A 20,184-nucleotide genomic window follows, 5' to 3' on the forward strand; every position below is an offset into this window, starting at 1 on the left:
TGCATTTCGGACTCTTTTGTTGACCATGATGGCTACTCCATTTCTTCTGAGGGATTCCTGCCCGCCATAGAAGATATAATGGTCATCTGAGCTAAATTCACCCATTCCAGTCCATTTTAGTTTGCTGATTCCTAGAATGTCAACATTCACTCTTGCCATCTCGTTTGAACACTTTAGAGCATAATACTTTTATTATACTTAAATTTACTAGAAATCAAATAAAATCTTACTGTTCCTGTTAGAAAATTTTTCAGCAAGTAAAAATAACAATATGATGAAACTTTTAACCCTTTAGGAACAATTTATGTTTTGGGTATGTTTATATAAAATACTCCTTCTAGATTTTGGTAACTTGAACTTTAGAGTTGCGCTTAACTTAAATGGAATCCACTGCATACCCAAGTTGTTTCCAAGTAAGATATTCGGACATTATTTACAGAACACAGGTTTCCTTTTGCAGAGAAACTTCTAAAAGGTACTTAGAGGATTATTAATATGATGCTGCATTAAGACATTTTCTGTAAGAAAGTGAATGTTTTCTAGGAACAAACAGTATTTATAAACTTGCCAATCTAAAGAATAATGTAAAACACAGTTTATAAGTGCTTACTTTTTACTAGAAACTAGGTTTTAAGGTTAAGAATTATAATATATATAACTAAAGCTACTAAAATATTAAGGGAAACTGCGGGGAGCGAGCTCCGCCCCTGGCAAAGGTCATGAGGAAGGAGGCTTGGCATACGCAAAGGCGGGATCAAGCCTCAGGAGTCTCCCTGGAAATTCTCGAGCAATCTACCCCCAACACCAGAGTCTGCCTACTTTCTGCTTTGTGCTTTCACCTACACCTCTGACTTTACGGGGGGCTGTCCCCCACTACCTCTCTGAAAAAAGAGTTAGCTTACAGCTCCAGTTAATAATTCTTGGGTGTGACAGTGTTTCAACCTACAAACTCCTTTGGAAATCCTCTAGCCTGCCTGAATAGGTTTTTCCAGCCACGTGTGACTGTTCAGAGCCTCCCAACTGTGAGAGGCAGGAGATGTTCTAAACTGTCTAAATACAGATTCCTTTGAGCAGTTAAAAGATTGATTAGAAATTGTATTGGTGAAGGGATTTTCACTTGCTGGGCCAATGTTTGCTGCTAAGTTTCCATATCCCTTATCTGCTGTGTCCCTGGCAGTGTATTGATTAATATAATTGGTGTAAGTAGTAGCTTTAATGTTTGTAACCTGGGACCCTTGAGTTAATTCTTTTTCTTGTTATAGCCCACCACACCTTTGCTCTGTAGGAATGCAACTTTATCTAATGCTTTTTGGAGGCTGGCACCTGACTTTAGAATAATCACCTTTAGAGAAAAAGGCCTCCGGGCTAGAAGATGATGCAAATCACCTAAACTTTTGCATATGATAAGTTTGCAGGAAGAAAGCCTGGCTTACTGCATGACTCTACCCCTTCCCCCATTATCCTCTATGCATAACTTAAGGTATAAAAACTACTTTGGAAAATAAAGTGCGGGGCCTTGTTCACCGAAACTTGGTGTCACCATGTCGTTCTTTCTCTTACCTTCTGGCTGAATTATTCAGCCTCTTTTCTCCACTGAATTTCCTCACTGAGCTATCCTTATTTCAGCCCCTTTTCTCCACTGAATTTCCTCACTGAGCTATCCTCATTCTATTACTCTTTATATCCTTAATTAAAGTTTAATTAAGCAGTTGTTTCCTGATCCTCGCCGACGCCGTCCCCGCTTCGAATTCCCTGGATCCACCGGGGCTGGACCCCGGCAGGAAACATTTTAGTATGCAAGGAAGATGGGAAGCATGTTTTCACTAAAAGACGATGAGAGGGACTTCAGGGGTGGTTCAGTGCCTAAGAATCCACACTCCCAATGCAGGGGACCCAGGTGCGATCCCTGGCCAGGGAACTGGATCCCAGATGCTGCACCTAAGAGTTCACATGCCACAACTAAAGATTACATGTGCCCCAACTAAGACCTGGTGCAGCCAAATAAATACATAAATAAAAAATTTTAAATACATGAATAAAAAGTATGAGGAATGGAAAGGCTTTTTTTAAAAGGGGAAGACGGGATAGTTTTGTCTTAGAGCTAGCTGGTTGTTTCTGAATGGAAATAACGGAAAAAATAATACGGATACAGAAAGCTGTTAAACGGTTGAGGAAAAGGAATACTGAGAAAAGAGTTTTGTACATGGTTGGGAATGGCTAAGATAAGACTGAATTAATAAAGTGATTTTTAAAGGTAAGTATACGAAACTTGAATTTAGTTTTCTCTCTGAGAAGACAGTTTCCTTAAAATACTGAGCTGCTTTTAGTAAGAGTGTGAGTTTCTTTGCCTTTTGGTGATTTACGACAACCTTTGAGCTCTTTTACTGTCGTGCTGGTTAAATGACACTGACCTATGATCCTATTTAACCAGGTTTTTGAAAGTTTCTGGTATTTTTGACAAAATTTCCAAAGATCAACTTCTAAATGAAGTTCACGGACCTTTAGTTAACGTTGAAGTTTTTCAAAGGGTCCCTGGTATATGTTAAATTATTTGTTTTCTCTCCATCTCAGAGAAAAGATTAATTAACTATTAGGCTTATTTGGTATGTTAAATTACATGGCAAGTATTGTCAAATTTTAGTGGTGATAAAACTTCTGAGGGCCTATTAAATGGGTAAATGTTATTACTAGAAAGTCTAGCTTCCCTGGTGGCTCAAACGGTAAAGAATATGCCTGCAATGCAGAAGACGCAGGTTTGATCCCTGGGTTGGGAAGATCCCCTGGAGGAGGAAATGGCAACCCATTCCAGTATTCTTGCCTGGAAAGTTCCATGGACAGAGGAGCCTGGTGGGCTACAGTCAATGGGGAGTCTGATGGGCTATAGTCTATGGGGTTGCAAAGAGTTGTTTATGACTGAGCAACTAACTCTTACTTTTGTAGAAATTCTAGAAATTACATGGAACTCCTAAAATGTCCTGGTAACATGTTATCAGTAATAATTCTAGAAATTATCTTAAATTGTTTTATGTCACAGCAGTAATGAAGTTTGTCAATTGGACTGGAATCAGGTCTTTAACTTTTCAAAGCTTTTGTAATTTATGGACAGTTATTGTTTTACTCCAATGTTTAGGCAAAAATACTTCATCTTCAAGAATATTCATAAAAAGAACTTTTTTACAAGTACAGGTTTCTGATAACTTTCAGATCATACCACTGAACTGGGTAAGAAATTAAAGACTTCTGATGGAAAACTGGATGGTTTCATAAAACTGCTAACTGAAGATTAAGATCTAGGATTAGTCTCGCAGGACTGAATGAACTTATGAATATGGTTATAATTTTTTTTTGTCTGAAATACTATTCATTTTTAATCTGCTTTCCAGATATAAAGAAACCCTTACTATACCTCTGAATATAGAAATAAAACATGTATCTTTTCTCTCTATCTGATCCCTTCAGAATCTGTAAACTCTTAGATTTTTAGCTTACCCAGGTATACAAGGAAGGCCACCTACTAACAGGTGCAGGAATCTCAAGGTATTCAGGGAATCTAGAGAAGAGAGCGGAGAAGGCAATGGCACCCCACTCCAGTACTTTTGCCTGGAAAATCGCATGGATGGAGGAGCCTGGTAGGCTGCAGTCCATGGGGTCGCTAGAGTCGGACACGACTGAGCAACTTCACTTTCACTTTTCACTTTCATGCACTGGAGAAGGAAATGGCAACCCACTCCAGTGTTCTTGCCTGGAGAATTCCAGGGACGGGGGAGCCTCGTGGGCTGCCGTCTCTGGGGTCGCACAGAGTTGGACATGACTGAAGCGACTTAGCAGCAGAGAAGAGAGAAATTCACCTAAACCCAGCACCCAAATCTACATTTATCACAGGAAGAATCCATGACATGCCTTTGGTGTGGCTTTCCTGGCCTAGAGAGTTTAAGTTCAACTGAGATTCATTATGAAAAGTTCCATCAGAGACAATTTAAAGAGTCTATGTGGTCAATTAATCAGACATTTTGTGAACAAATTAGTCTTAATGTGGCTGTATTTGGTAGAAATTATGGTAATTTTAGAGAAAGATAATGTTTAAGTGGTTATTAAATTCTAATTTTATTGAATGAGGTCTTCACTACTGTCTAAGATTCTTTTCTGAGATAGTTTCCTTGTTGTCATATTATTGTAAAGTTTAGTTATTAAAAGGGCACTCAAAGTATGTTTCTGAAGCTTATCACAGTAATTTAATTTTGGATGAAGATCGGATGTGCCATGACCTGCAACCAGGAGATTATTCCTACTGGGAAAGGTCTCAGATAAAGGACTCAGTCACATTAGAAGGGACTGTATTAGGCCTCCTCTTCTGAATAAATTGCAACTCCTGTTTCTGACACCTGACTTCAACTAAAAACAGTATTACCAGACCAGCACAAGAAGACATCTGAAGTAGACAGCTAACCCAAGATGCTGCACCAGGTCTGTATACTGGTAACTTTGACAACTACTTACACTCGTTTTTTGGTGGGGTCGGGGGAAATCATATCTTTGCTTATGAATCAAATGTATTTCTTTCTTTAGTTCAGTCACTCAGTCGAGTCTAACTCTTTGCAACCCCATGGACTGCAGAACGCCAGGCTTCCCTCTCCATCACCAATGCTGGGAGCTTGCTCAAACTCATGTCCATCGAGTCGGTGATGCCATCCAACCATCTCATCCTCTGTTGTCCCCTTCTCCTCCCGCCTTCAATCTTTCCCAGCATCAGGGTCTTTTCTAATGAGTCAGTTTTTTGGTTTCAGTTTCTTTCTTGGGCTCAATATTTGCAAGTTTAGAATTAATCTAATCACTGGGTTTGGGGCCAATTACCTATGGCCCAGGTTGTCCTGCTGGATTTCTCCTCTCCAAGGCTCTAACTGGATGGCCCTTGGACATTTTATTTTAAAGAAACTCTAGCACCATGCAAGCTAATATCACCGCCAATATCCCTAAGTGAGATGCTCTTACCTGACCAAGTAAAGATGCCTATTCTGAATCTGGCCATAAACAGCCCATTTCATTAGATGGTGAATACTGGGTAGCTCCTACAAGGACCCAATGGATTTATAGAACAAATTCATGACCTTGGTTTTTCCCAGGTTGGTTAGGAATACACATAGTTCATTTGCCTTGGGCTTAAGATCCCTTATGGGTAGCTTCTGTTAATCTGTAATGTGAGTACACTGGTTTCTATCAGGTATCCAATGGTATGACCATTTGGCCACAATATTTGGTAACTCATTTCATGACACATGAAGAGCTAAATTTCCACTTTGAACAATCTTCTTCCCAGTTCAGGGGAAACACTAGGAAAAGAGTTCAGTTTAGGAGGATCTTGGCTTAAATCTCTATTAATGATGATGTTGGTCCTCCTGACAATTACAGTTTGTGGAGTTACAAAGTGATAGTTTCTTGCCTTCCATACTGTGTATCACCTGCTAATAGTAAAACAATGATGTCTAAACAACCTGAATTTGTAGATCACGTCTATATAGTGTTCTATAAAATAATGGGCATACATAATGCACATGTGAGGAAATTTGGGTTAAATCATATTGGACAACCTGGAATCAGCTCTCAGTACTTGAACATTCTGCTAGTATAATTCCCTCTGCCAAAAGAGAACTCAGCTATTTGGACCCAGCGCTGAGAGACATGATGATCAAGGGCAGGTGAGCAAGAACCCTGGCATCAAGGGACCAAATATTTGATTGCCTAATGCTTTCTATCAAGAGATTAAAGATCAAAAGAGGGAAATTGTGAAATAAAATTAATATTTTATGGAAAGACGAGAAAAAAATTAAATGTTTAAAAAAAAACTTTTTCTCTGCTCTTTGGCCTCCCCTTTCCCGGCTACTGTATACTGTATTATCTGCATCTTGCATCATGACCAAATTTTCCCCATTGACAAAAACACCTGCCCAATCCTAAAACACAATGTTCTCCTAGCATCAACTCCTTAAAAGATAACCTTCCTTCTTGATCTTGGAGTGAGTCATGTTACCTACCAGTTTAGACTTGCAGAAGAGAGCTGTGTAAACTGTCAGTATTACATCATCTGATTTGATGTAGAGCCTTCTGTCTCAAAAACACTTCTAATGGATGGAACAGTTCTCAGAGCTGTCTAAGATGCTGTTCCTAGGATATAATCCTCAATTTGGCTCCAATAAAAATTTCCATTTCTTTCTTAATTTTTCATCAACAGAGAATTGATGAGAAAAAAACTGAAGTCTCCTTAACTATTAAAAGAGAAAGAGGGGAGGTGCATTTCAACTAGGTGGGAAAAAGATGGTTTAGTCAACAATTCCAACTGGAATATAAAATTACAGATTCCTCCATTACATCATAATTTTAAAAAAATCAGATGTGTTAATATATTTAGAAGAGATCATTAAAAAAAAGAACAGAAAATATAGATAATTATTTGCAGTACAGTGTGAAAGGATTTCAATCTAAAATGGAATCTGAGGATGTGAAATGGGAATCTCATACGTGTACCTAAAGAATGGAACTTAACTAAGAGAATGATTTCCGTAAATGCCAGATCAATAGAACACAGAGCCTTATCTCCAGACCAATGACCATCTGCCAAGTATCTCTCCCCATCTTCAAGCTAATGAATTTACTGCTTGGACTCTGGCTGGACTTCTCTTGTCTGCACTCCTTGCCCATAAAATACAGCTTGCCCGACAGCCTCTACAAAACTGCCTGTAACTTTCTATTTGGCATCGATTTACCAAATCATAATCTCTGCTATTCCCAAATAAACTCAATTTCTGTTAATTTGAGACTACCTCAGTTTACATCTTTAGGCCAAAAAAAGAACACTTTTTAAAACATGAAAAAAACATAAAGATAACTGTATCAAGACTGTGAGTTAAATACAAGAAAGCACAAAATTTGACATGGCAAAACTAATAAGATTTTTTTTCAACTATTAAAAAGAAGAAAATTGAGAAATGAAGTCAATCCTGTCCATCTTCTAAATCAAGAGAGGAAAAACACCCAAATTCTAACAATAAAAATGTCAAGGGATGTGTATAAGAGAGCCACTAAAGAAGAAATGCAAATAAACGATGAACATTTTTAACAGAAAGCCTAAATCGCATCAATAAAGCAATTTCTTTAATGAACATAAACCTATCACAAGGACCCTCCTTCTCTCTCCTCTGAAATAACAAAAGGGGAGACAAATATGAAATCATACAGTCGTACAAACAAGTTCCATTTGGAGAGTGCATTCCTAAGTTCAATTTGTTCAAATAGTTAGCTCAGGTACCCAACTGACACAATGGGCTATACAGTACTGCACTGTAGTAAGTTTATAATACTTTTCACACAAATAATACATACTACTATAGAGTACACAAAAGCACAGCCACTTGTAGAGGATGTACACACACATGGCAATGTACATCACATACATGAACCAACTGATGTGACTGGATATGCAAATGCATGTTTGCAATATGAAAAAAATAGGGTAAGTTTTAAAGGCTCATAGTTCCCCCCCAAACAAACCTAAAATAGCAAATCAACCTGCTCAGCTTCAGAGTAAAAGTTAAAATTTTTGTTTTAACAGCTAATATTTCAGTAATCTAGACTTTAAAATCCAAGACAATAGCTGACTATGTAATTTTTATACATTCTAGAAGGAACAAAATAACAGCTTATTAATTTAAAAATATTATCGCTCAAGTCTTCATACTACAGATTTTCACAGCTGGAAATCAGTCCCAACATAAAAAAATTTCCAACATAAAAAATATTATCAATAGCAGGTCTGTTTTTCCTTTCTAGAATAACAACGGCAAGGAATTTTTCTTCTACTTTCTTAAATACAATCTAATGTCTTTTTTTTAAACATTCTACTTCCATGTCAATGATACTCCTTGTACTCCTATATGCGTGTGTATATGGAGAGGCAGATTCTACTAACTGCTTAACAAATAACAAAATGGGGAAAGAAACTGATTTCAGACATTTTTCAAACATAAAGGTGAGGCAATTAGAACAGTTCATGCTCTGCTATGGATAAGACCTCACAGTATACAGCACAGACTAAAATCTTTCACCAGTCAAGTTCTTGGAGTTTTCCTCTGTAGGTTGCTTTTATTTAAAAAAACAAAAACAAAAAAACAATTAGGGACTTCCTTGGAGGTCCAGTGGTCAAGACTCTGCAGTCCCAATGCAGAGAGCACAGGTTCAATCCCTGGTCAGGGAACTAAGATCCCACATGCTTTATAGTGCAAGCAAAAAAATAATGCATCTATTGATTTCAAATAATAAAATTTAAAAAAAAAGAAGGAGTTACAAGGTAATATCAATAAGTATAACCCTCACAGGCGAGACAAAAACTTGTCCTATAAAGCAGACAGGCCTAGTAATGAGCCCTTTAAGGCTCTTTATTTAAAGTTTTGTAGGAAAAAAATCTTTTCAGGGTAAGCCTAGCATATATTATAAAATATTCAAAATATTTAAAGGTTACAAAAGCATAATATAAAAATCACTTTTGTGACATAAATATATATTATGTTTTTTCTACGTGTTTCTAAGACCAAAACTATAATTTCATACCTCATAATCTGGTCCTCCAAAGTGGGATTTTTTCTTAAGTTCTGTCATGGCATTTTTGTATGCTTCCTCCACTCTTCTTCTCTTCTCAGTTTCCTTTAAAAAATAAAACCAGACGAAGAATTTATCATGTGATATGGGATTTTTTTTACATTTCACCAAAATTTTATAATTTGGCCAAAAAAATAATTCTTACTGCAGTAAGAATTTATCTTCTGCTCAAAAAAAAAAAAAGAAAGAAAGAAAGAAAAAAATGAGTATTCTTCTGTTCCAGAAAACATTGTTTTTCTGGGCCATATATCACATACAAGCTACCATAGGTTTAGAGAAGGAAATGGCAACCCACTCCAGTATACTTGCCTGCAAAATTCCATGGACAGAGGAACCTGGTGGGCTATAGTCCATGGGGTTGCACACTAGGTATGTTACATATTTAAATGGATTAAGTAACTACCAAAGTGTCTACATGTCAAAAAAAAAAAGAGATAAATTAGCATCAGAGAAACATCTATAATATATATTCATGTGTCTGTTTTCCCCAGTAGGAGCTAAATTTATTTTGTTATAGAGAAAAAAAAGCAAGTAATGGATGCCAGGAAGAAAATAACTCAATAATTGGTAAAACCAATCACTACAAAAAAGATATTCTAAGAGATGTTTCTTATACTTTCCAACTGCTGGATTAAATTATTTTAGAGCTGAAAAAGAGCTTAGATTTCTACTTTAACCTTCTGCTTTTATAGATAAGGTCTATAGCTCTCAGAATCTGCTATAAGATCCAAGGACAAAATTTTAGAAGGCTGGCCTTGGCACCAACCTCAAACTTTCTTTTTTAGAACAATGGATTGCAATGGGTCAAATCTGATATTAAAGCCTAACAGAATTATTATTAATATAAAGAACCTAATACCTTTATTCCTTCACCTCAAACATTTAAGGATTAAAGTCCAAACAGAACTCACACAGAGCTTGCTAAGCTGCTAAGTCACTTCAGTTGTGTCCAACTCTGTGTCGACCCCATAGACGGCAGCCCACCAGGCTCCCCTGTCCCTGGGATTCTCCAGGCAAGAACACTGGAGTGGGTTGCCATTTCCTTCTCCAGTGCATGAAAGTGAAAAGTCAAAGTGAAGTCGCTCAGTTGTATCCGACTCTTAGAGACCCCATGGACTGCAGCCTACCAGGCTCCTCCGTCCATAGGATTTTCCAGGCAAGAGTACTAGAGTGGGGTGCCATTGCCTTCTCCCTAACACCTTTATTCCTTCACCTCAAATATTTAAGGATTAAAGTCCAAACAGAACTCACAGAGCTCACCCACTTCTAAAAACCCTATCTGAATTAAGCTGGTGCAAATCAATGAATTAGTATACTAGGCCTACAAACTGATTTTTGTGTACTGAAGTGAAGAGAGGACTACAGAACCATCAGAATGGCTAAAATCAAAATATAAAAAATCACTCACAAAAAAAAGACAATACCAAGTGCTGTCAAGGGTGAAAAGCAATTAGAATTCTCACTTACTTGCTGGTGGGACTATAAACTGATATAACTACTTTGGAAAACTGTCTACCTCTGTAGACCTAAAGCTAAGTATATACCTCATGAACTGATAATTCTGCTGTTTGGTATATGCCCAAATGAAAACAGTGCATATATCCACCAAAAATACACATAACAATGCTCACAGCAGCTTTATTCACAAGAGTCAAAATTAAAAAATGTCCATCAGCAGGAAAAAGGAAAAAACACAGTAAAGTCATAGAATGAAAATGCATCATACAATGAACAGTATACAGTAATAATACTATATAACAAAACAACAAATTATCACTAAAAGTTACAAGATGAAGGAACTTCACAATCAGTATTGGGGAGGGCGTAGCCAGACACAAGAGTATATTTTGTATGATTCCATTTACAAGCTGTCCAAGAACAGGCAAAACTAATCTATAAGGATATATTAATAAGTTAAAACTGTGGTTACTTCTTGAGGCAGTGGTATGGTATGGAGTAGGAAGAGGCATGAAAAACCTGGGGGGTTATAAAAGTTCTACATTTTGATTTGAGTAGTGGTTACAGGGGAGTATACATATGTATAAAACTCATCTAGGAGTACATTTAAGAGTGGTACACTTCACTGTATATATATTAAACCTTAATTTTAAAAAATGAATAAAACAAAAACACACAGAACAGCAATAACACTAAAAAGACTTCGAGGCAAGTGAATAAACATGCAATTACACACCTGTGAATCTATTAATATAAGCTAACATCTTTGATGAATAGGTTTTCTCTTACTAATATTGTTAACAACTAAAATTACTTAATGTTAGAATTCTTGGACATAACTGGCTAAAAATTAAGTATACTTCTATAAAAGAAGGAATTATTTATACAGGTAACTGAGAAAAATCATCACCACTGACGAACATTAATTTTAAATTATTTAACTGTAAGAACAATGGATATAATGTTAGATAAGAGCTATTAAACATAAAATTAGAGACTATAGAGATTTACATATATATTATACATATCTACTATATATTACTAGATAAACATATATTAGAAATCTACATAAAAAGTATATAGCTATTAAATAGCTATTATTTTATCAACTATCACGTATTTAATTACTCTCATTAGATTTTAAGATCCTTCAAGAATGACTTCCTGTTCATTACTGTTTCCTCATTTCTAGTTTACAGTTTAGCACACAAGCATACAAATACTTCTTGAAAAAAACACAAATTCATTTAAACCATATTGTTATCATTGTACTTTGCTTCCCAGTTATATCAATTACCTAAGTGAAGTGAAAGTAGCTCAGTCGTGTTCAACTCTTTGTGACCCCATGGACTATACAGTCTATGGAATTCTCCAGGTCAGAATACTGGAGTGGGTAGCCTTTCCCTTCTCCAGGGGATTTTCCCAACCCAGGCATTGAATCCAGGTCTCCCACATTGCAGGCAGATTCTTTACCAGCTGAGCCAAGGATATGTTTCTTGATAAACAACTCTCTCTATTCAAGAATTTCCTAATCTTTACAGAGTGTGTGTGTATATATATATATATGAGTATATATGTACATACATGTGCATACATATATATACATACACACACTAAATATATATGCATATACTTTATATGCACACATGCATTTACATTTCCTGTAAAATGTAACTGGGATCCTATATCAACCTTAAGAAAAAACGTGATGGTGGAAAAGGTGAATGAAACTTGTAAGAGCACTATAAATTACAATTGTTTGCAGATTTCAATTAATACTACCATATTTTGTGCTGTTATTTGGTTAAATATGGTACCAAAAAAAGTGTTGTTCTTCACAGGTTCTTTGATACAGTCTACTTGGTGCTACCCAGTAAAGAAAGAGCATGGGTAAGATTACCAATATTGAGACAACTGCAAATCCATGTCCCTTTTCAAATAAGAAATCTGATTGCCAAAAAGATGGGGAAGCCATGTGTTATACTTAATGGATTTTTTTAGGCAGTGTCATTAGAGCACATGACTAGAGATGGTGACCCTCTAGGGAAGGATTAGTAGATGGGGGGCCGGTGTGGGGGGGCACTTAAGAGAAAGCTACCAAAAAAGTTTTGAATAAGCTAATCCAGACAAGTTGAAAGATTCTCTTGAACCAGTAGTCTAGTGAATTTAAGGGGTTATCCTGTTTCCTCATACTTTTTTGTGTGTGACTCCTCTAAAAATTCACTATGATCCACAATTGAAATCGCTGATGGTCTAACAGTTTGACTCCAGAATAATAATGAAGTATACATACGTACCTTAAATGGATTTTTTCACTGCTTGGTTTTAAAAGAAAACATATAGTCAATCAACCTGGCTTACTTTCACTTGCACCTGAGAACATGGGAACCTTTTGTAAACATCAAGTGCCATTAAATCTATAGCCATTCTGCTATTACATCCGTGATGACACTGCTTTCCTTAGTGTTCTGCTCAAATTGCTAAGACCTCCAAATACTGCAAGCAATATGACTCACTAACGGGTGATAAGATTCTGAGTGACACCTGCCCTAATATCCAGAGATGAAATACAGAAGAGTAAAATTCTTCTAATTCTGCTACTTAATACCTCTAGACAAGCCTCTGGGCCTCAGCTGCTTCTATAAAATGATGGCACTGCACTAGAACTAAATTCTCTAAGATGTACTTTGGTTCTAATATTTTTATGATGTTAAATTATAAACAAAAGTTTTCCTACTAAACAAATTCACTGAGCCAAATTCTACTTCACACTTATAACTAAAGATTCATATTATAACATTATTATCAGTGCTGCAGTTTAAACAAAGGTGGAGAAGGCAATGGCACCCCACTCCAGTACTCTTGCCTGGAAAATCCCATGGACTGAGGAGCCTGGTAGGCTGCAGTCCATGGGGTCGCTAAGAGTCGGACACGACTGAGCGACTTCACTTTCACTTTTCACTTTCATGCATTGGAGAAGGAAATGGCAACCCACTCCAGTGTTCTTGCCTGGAGAATCCCAGGGACAGGGGAGCCTGGTGGGCTGCCGTCTATGGGGTCGAACAGAGTCAGACACGACTGAAGTGACTTAGCAGAGGAAAGGTGAACATAAAGCAAATGTTCAATGAACAACAAAATGTGTGCTAAGTGACACCAGTGATGCTGGAAAATATACACGGCCATGAATGCAGTAAGTTAATATTTAACTTTATAAATTGGTATTTTTTTATATATACCAAGTAGTTCATATAACTTAGGTATACTTTCATGTGTTAGAGAATAAAGCTAGGAAATGTTAAATGGTTCATACTTCTATTTCAAAGCATTACTACTATCATTAGAAAAACTTTTATGTTAAAATCCAATGACGAATACGTATCATACAATAACCAAATACATAACCAGTGAATCTCATTAGAAAAATGAATTTAAGATGTTCTAAAGTTTTAGAGGATTAGTACCACCTGCTACTTCTAACAATCCAAACGATCTTTCCCTAAGAAGTTGGTTAGGTTTAAATGTTTGATTGGTATATAAACAAAATCTGATTATTTTTTAAAAAGTAAAAAGAGAATCTTACCTTGTCCATTCTCTTTTGCCAGCTGTCCTCACGTTTTACCATCAGCTCAATACAATGAGAAAGTGTAGCAAGGATTCCGGCAGTAGTTGCTTTAAAAGTTATCGCCTCACCTTTAAAGTCTATACCATTAATTCCTTTTGGTGTTACATGTGGAAATACTGAAAAAAAAATTATTCACTATAAATCTTTATAACAAAGAAATCATTCCTCACTACAACTTAAAATTAGATATTTTTTAGGAAACTATAAGAGCAGAACTTTCAAAATAGAGTTGCCTTCCTGTTGGCCAACACTTAAAAATTTCCATCCATCTCTACAAGCAAAGAAGCCTGGGACAACATATGTACTCCCAAGTCCTTTTCTCTGAATTCTGTTTCTTGAAATCTATTTGCTATGCTGTACCCAGTGAATAAGTGGTAAGAGAAGTAATAATTTAATAATAACAGATAGCCTAGAGTGAGACCTAATTATGGCAAGAACTATCTTATATTTTGAGAAACCAGGAATTTAAAAGAAAAATCTGAGGAGAAACTGCTGAAATGAATAACGTAACACAAAAAACTTAAGTAAATGTCTGAATATAATTCTGGGACCAATGCATACATAAAAATGGTTATGTTATATTATAATTTTAAGTTAGTCTTTGAATTAAATGAACAATCTTAAAAAAAAAACTCATAAGATGCAAATAAGACAGCATAATATCTTTCAGCTTTATTCATTTATTTTTGGGCCACCACGTGCAGTATGTGCAATCTTAGTTCCCTGACTAGGGTTTGAACCCACAACCCCCTGCATTGGAAGCGTGGTGTCCTAATCACTGGACAGTCAGGGAAGTCCCAGGGCACTATAGTTATAATAAACCATTTCAATAGAATTCTTATAAATGAAATAATACTTCCAACTTTAAAAACTCATAATGTAGATATGACAGCAAAGCCACAATCCAAAAAATAAACTGACAAACTAAACTTCATCCAACTTTAAAATTTCTACTCTTGAAGGCACTGTTAAAAGAACGAGAGTTGCAGTTGTGGGATAAGTAAGTCTAGAGAGCTAATCTATAGTTAATAATAAAATAATGGTAACTGAGGAAATATGTTAATGAACTTGACCGCAGTAATCATTTCACCATAATCATATACACCAAATCACTATATTGAACACCTTAAATATGTTGCTGTTGTTTAGTTGCTCAGTTGTGTCCGACGCACTTCGATCCCAAGGACTGCAGCCCACCAGGCTCTACTGTCCATGGCATTTCCCAAGCCAGAATACTGAAGTGGGTTGCCATTTCCTTTTCCAGGGGATCTTCCTGACCTAAGGACTGAACTCACACCTCCTGCTTGGCAGGTGGATTCTTTACCAATGAGCTACCCAGGAAGTCTCACCTCAAATATATATAATATCCATAAAAATTTTTTTTAAAAGAATAATGAAACAAGCCACAGACTGGAAAAAAAAATCTCTGCACAGAATACATATGATAAAGGACATATCCTTTATCTATCTATCCATATATATATATTAATATTAATATAGATATCTCAGTATATTAATATATCAATACAATACACAGTAATCTCAATAGGAAAATATAATCTAATTGAAAATTGAACAAAAGATCTGAATACACATTTCACCAAAGAAGAAATGTGAACAGCAAATAAGCAGATAAAAAGATGCTCAACATTTATAGTTACTAGGAAAAAGCAAATTAAAACTACAGTGAGATATCACTATATACCTATTAGAAGACTAAAATTTTAAAAGACTGACCACATCAAGAGTCAGTGGGGATATGGAGGAACTTGAGCTCTCAAATATGACTGGTGAAAAGTAGTTTGGAAGGTTTTTAAAAAGTTAAATATATACCTACCATATGAGTCAACCATTCCATCTCTCCAAAGAAATAAAATATATATCCATAAAAAAAACTGTGTTTGAATGTTAACAGGAACATTATTTATAATAGCTCCAAACCATAAACAATGCAAATTTCCACCAACAGACAAATGGACTGAAGAAACCTGTCATGTCATCTGTACAAGGGAATACTACTCAGCAATGAAGACACTGAATAATGATATGTGTAACAACGAGAAATTTCAAACTAAGAAAGAGATCAGGCAAGAAAAGTTGAATTCATTAGATTCTAGAAAATGCAGACTAATCTACAGTGAAAGAAGGGTTGCGGTTGGTTGAGAGGTGGAGAAAAGGGAAGACAAAAGGGATGGAGGCAGGGAACTTTTGAAGGACAGTCTTGACAGTGGCAACAGCATCATGATAATATTAAAACTAACCAAACTGTACACTTTAAATATATATACAGTGTATGGTATGTTGATTACATCTCAATACAGCTATTTAAAAACCTATTTTCTTTTTCTTGTATTCACTCTTATAAAAGATCGTATTTATTTTATATGAAATAAGGTTTCCTTCTGGACTCTCAATTCTATTCCACTGTTGTATATATCTTTCCTTGAATTCCAGAAGAACATTTACTTTTGTTTCATTGACTACTCTAAAGCCTTTGACTGTGTGGATCACAACAAAGTACAGAAAATTCTTCAAGAGATGGGAATACCAGACCACCTTACCTGTTTCCTGAGAAATCTTTATGCAGGTCAAGAAGCAACACTTAGGACTGGACATGGAACAAGGGACTGGTTTCAAATTGGGTAAAGAGTACATTAAGGCTGTATATTGTCACTCTGCTTATTTAACTTATATGCAGAGTACATCATGCAAAATGCCAGGCTGGATGAAGCACAAGCTGGAATCAAGATTTCTGGGAGGAATATCAATAACCTCAGATAGCAGAAGACACCACCTTTATGGAAGAAAGCAAAGAGGAACTAAAGAGCCTCTTGATGAAGATGAAAGAGGAGAGTGAAAAAGCTGGCTTAAAACTCAACATTCAGAAAACTAAAATCATGGCATTTGGTCCCATCACTTCATGGCAAATAGATGGGGAAACAATGAAAACAGTGACAGACTTTATTTTCTTGGGCTCCAAAATCATTGCAGATGGTAACTGCAGCCACGAAATTAAAAGACACCTGACCCTTGGAAGAAAAGCAACGACAAACCTAGACAGTGTATTAAAAAGCAGAGACGTTATTTTACTGACAAAAGTCCATATAGTCAAAGCTATGGTTTTTCCAATAGTCATATGTATGGATGTGAGAGTTAGACCATAAAGAAGGCTGAGCACAGAATTGATGTTTTGAACTACGGTGCTAGAGAAGACTCTTGAGAGTCCTTTGGACTGAAAGGAGATCAAACTAGTCAATTCTAGAGGAAGTCAATCCTGAATATTCACTGGAAGGATTGACACTGAAGCTGAAGCTCCAATACTTTGTCCACCTGATGCAAAGAGCTGACTCACTGGAAAAGAGCTGATGCTGGGAAAGACTGAAGGCAAAAGGAGACGAGCGCAAGAGGACAAAATAGTTAGATAGGCTCCCTGACTCAATGGACATGAATCTGAACAAACTCCAGGAGATAATGAAGGACAGGGAAGCCTGACATGTTGCAATATATGGGGTCACAAAGAGTCAGACAGGACTAAGCAACTGAAAAACAATTTGAAAATATGCCATGGCCACAGATTTTACTTCATATTCTTTCAAAACTTCAGCAAAAATAAACATAATTAGATTAACTTATTTTTCTCACAAAGGCTTATTTGCAACTTAAAAAAAAGTTTTACGAATCCATGTCAGCTTTTTCTTAGAATATATTAAAAGAAAGCACTGACTATGAGTGTCACAGGTTTCTGTTACAACCTAACTTCTCCCAACAGATACCACATATATGTGATACCATGTGTTATTTGTCTTCGGTTTATTTCTTAGCATAATGCCCTCCATTGCCCTCCAATGCGATTCCCTGGTGGCTCAGACGGTAAAGCATCTGCCTGCAATGCGGGAGACCTGGGTTCAATCACTGGGTTGGGAAGATCCCCTGGAGAAGGAAATGGCAACCCACTCCAGTATTCTTGCCTAGAGAATTCCATGGGTGGAGGAGCCTGGTGGGCTACAGTCCATGGGGTCACGAAGAGTCGGACATGACTGAGCGACTTCGTGAATGCCTTCCATGTTCATCTGTGTTGTTAAAAACACAGATTTCTAGTGAACAATTAGGAGTTCCATCCAGAAAGTAACTCGTTATTAACTGATAAATGAAATAAACCACTTTGTTCCTGAGTTTATGAACAACTGTGCTATGAAAGCAGCTATTTCAATAATCTTCCTTTAGTAACACTGATTAAATACATCGCAACACCAGTTTATCAAGTGGAAAGAGAAAAGAACATTAAAGACAGACATAGGCATTAAAGAAACATTCAAGTTCCATTACAATCTTTCCTAAGAAATACTTTTTCAGTACTAGAAACTGATTCTATCAAACACTACTGAAATAACTGGCCAATGTCTAAAATTTAGAATGAAATATTTATCAGATAAGCTGTCACATTATTTAACGTCAGACTATATTTTACCTCCATGTCTTTTCCTAGAAGAAACGTTCATGTTCCAACTTAAAAAAGACTTTTTCCAATTACTCCATTAAATAATTATTCCTGTTAAATAGTTAGTTACTTTGACACTTTAGAAAGTATATTTTTTCCAAATACCCTGAGGGGGAAAACTTCACTACTTACCCTTTTCCTTATTGCCATTGGTATTATGCAAGAAGTCTCCATCAGAACGTGTCGTAGGAAAGTCATCTTCATCATCTTCTACCACTAAATAAAATATATTTAAGAATATCAGGATGAAAGCACACAGAAATTAACCAGTTTATTCTTATGTTCAACTGATTAAATATCTTTGGATTCCATGACTACACGATCTTATTCATCTTTGTATTTCCAGTGCTCATCAATGGATGTCCAATAAGTATGCTGTGAAATGTCTTTAAATACATTATAAAAACCATATCCATCCTCATTTTTGTAAGGGATAGTACTGAGATATAAATTATTCTGTCCTTTAAGTCTTCCTATCTCTTTTTCCTTACCTTGGGGAGATTTTCTAATTCTACCAGAGACCTACAAAGACTGAAGAGGATGGTAATGCTATCAATACATAAATAAGATACTTTATCTTGATTCCAGGATACACAGGGAAAATATAATGACTTACAGTTCTGATACTGATTTTAATTCATCCCAGTATGTCTGTGCCTGGATATTCCTTTTAACTTATCCAATTCCAGGAAATACAGAATCCCCTGTGTTCTTCAACATACCTCTTTCTTCTATACAATACTCTCCTTTTACACTGCCTAACATACGAATCCTCTGCACTATGTATTCTGCTTCTTAACATCAATTTCTAAACCTCAGCCACCAACCTTAGTCTCTATTTTTGAATGGCTTCTTCAGTTTTAGGTTGGAGCAAAAAGTAACTGCAGCTTTTGCATTATTGAAATTTGCTGTTTGATATTAGAATACATTCTAAATAAATGTGGTTAAGTTATATACCATTTTAATGCACATTTCTTGCTTTTTTTGGCTAACGATTACTTGTTTACTTTATATTTATTTTATATGGAAATGATACTAGACAAAAAGCAAATTTGAGCATTTTCTCATTTGAGTTCAAAATGGTTCGTAAAGCAGTGGAGACAACTCACAACATCAACAATGAATTTGGCCCAGGAACCGCTAACAAACATACAGTGCAATGGGGGTTCAAGAAGTTTTGCAAAGGAGACAAGAGCCTTGAGGATGAGTAGCCTAGAGGCCGGCCATCGAAGGTGACGATGACAAGTGACAGCCATCATCGAAAATGATCCTCTTACAACTTCACGAGAAGCTGCTGAAGAATCAACATCAACCATTCTATGGTCATTCAGCATTTGAAGCAAATTAGAAAAGGTGAAAAAGCTTGATAAGTGGTGCCTCATGAGCTGACTGGAAATAAAAAAAAAATCATCATTTTAGTGTTGTCTTCTCTTAATCTAGGCAGCAGCAACAAACTATTTCTTGATCAGACTGTGACATGTGATGAACAGTGCATTGTACAGGACAAGCAATGACGACCAGCTCAGTGCTGGACCAAGAAGAAGCTCCAAAGCACTTCCCAAAGCCAAACATGCACCAAAAAAAGGCCATGGTCACTGTTCGATGGTCTGTAGCTGGTCAGATCCACTACAGCTTTCCGAATCCTGGCAAAACCACTGTATCTGAGAAGTATGCTCAACAAATTGATCAGATGCACTGAAAACTGCAATGCTGGCAGCTGGCACTGGTCAACAAAAAGGGCCCGATTCTTCTCCATGACAACGCCCGACTGTATCTTGCACAGCCCACGCTTCCAAAGTTGAACAAATTGAGCTACAAAGTTTTGCCTCAACCACCATATTTACCTGAGTTCTCACCAACTGACTATCACTTCTTCAAGCATCTAGACAACTTTTTGCAGGGAAAATACTTCCACAACTAACAAGATAGAGAAAATGCTTTCCAAGAGTTCACTGAATCC

General features: G+C 36.4%; 1 protein-coding gene across 3 annotated transcripts in view; it reads right to left on the bottom strand.

Annotated features, from left to right (window-relative positions):
- CERT1 (ceramide transporter 1) overlaps positions 1-20,184 on the bottom strand; it is a 131,425-nt gene that overhangs the window by 42,364 nt on the left and 68,877 nt on the right. For all 3 annotated transcript variants that reach the window (XM_005890090.3, XM_070377230.1, XM_005890091.2), the window contains 3 exons: positions 18,357-18,440; positions 13,685-13,842; positions 8,599-8,691 (listed from right to left, as the gene is read on the bottom strand). In XM_005890090.3, coding sequence (XP_005890152.2) covers positions 8,599-8,691; positions 13,685-13,842; positions 18,357-18,440 — 335 coding nt within the window. The remainder of the gene's footprint in view (positions 1-8,598; positions 8,692-13,684; positions 13,843-18,356; positions 18,441-20,184) is intronic.

This window comes from Bos mutus, chromosome 10 (assembly GCF_027580195.1).
Source record: "Bos mutus isolate GX-2022 chromosome 10, NWIPB_WYAK_1.1, whole genome shotgun sequence".
Lineage (NCBI taxonomy): Eukaryota > Metazoa > Chordata > Mammalia > Artiodactyla > Bovidae > Bos > Bos mutus.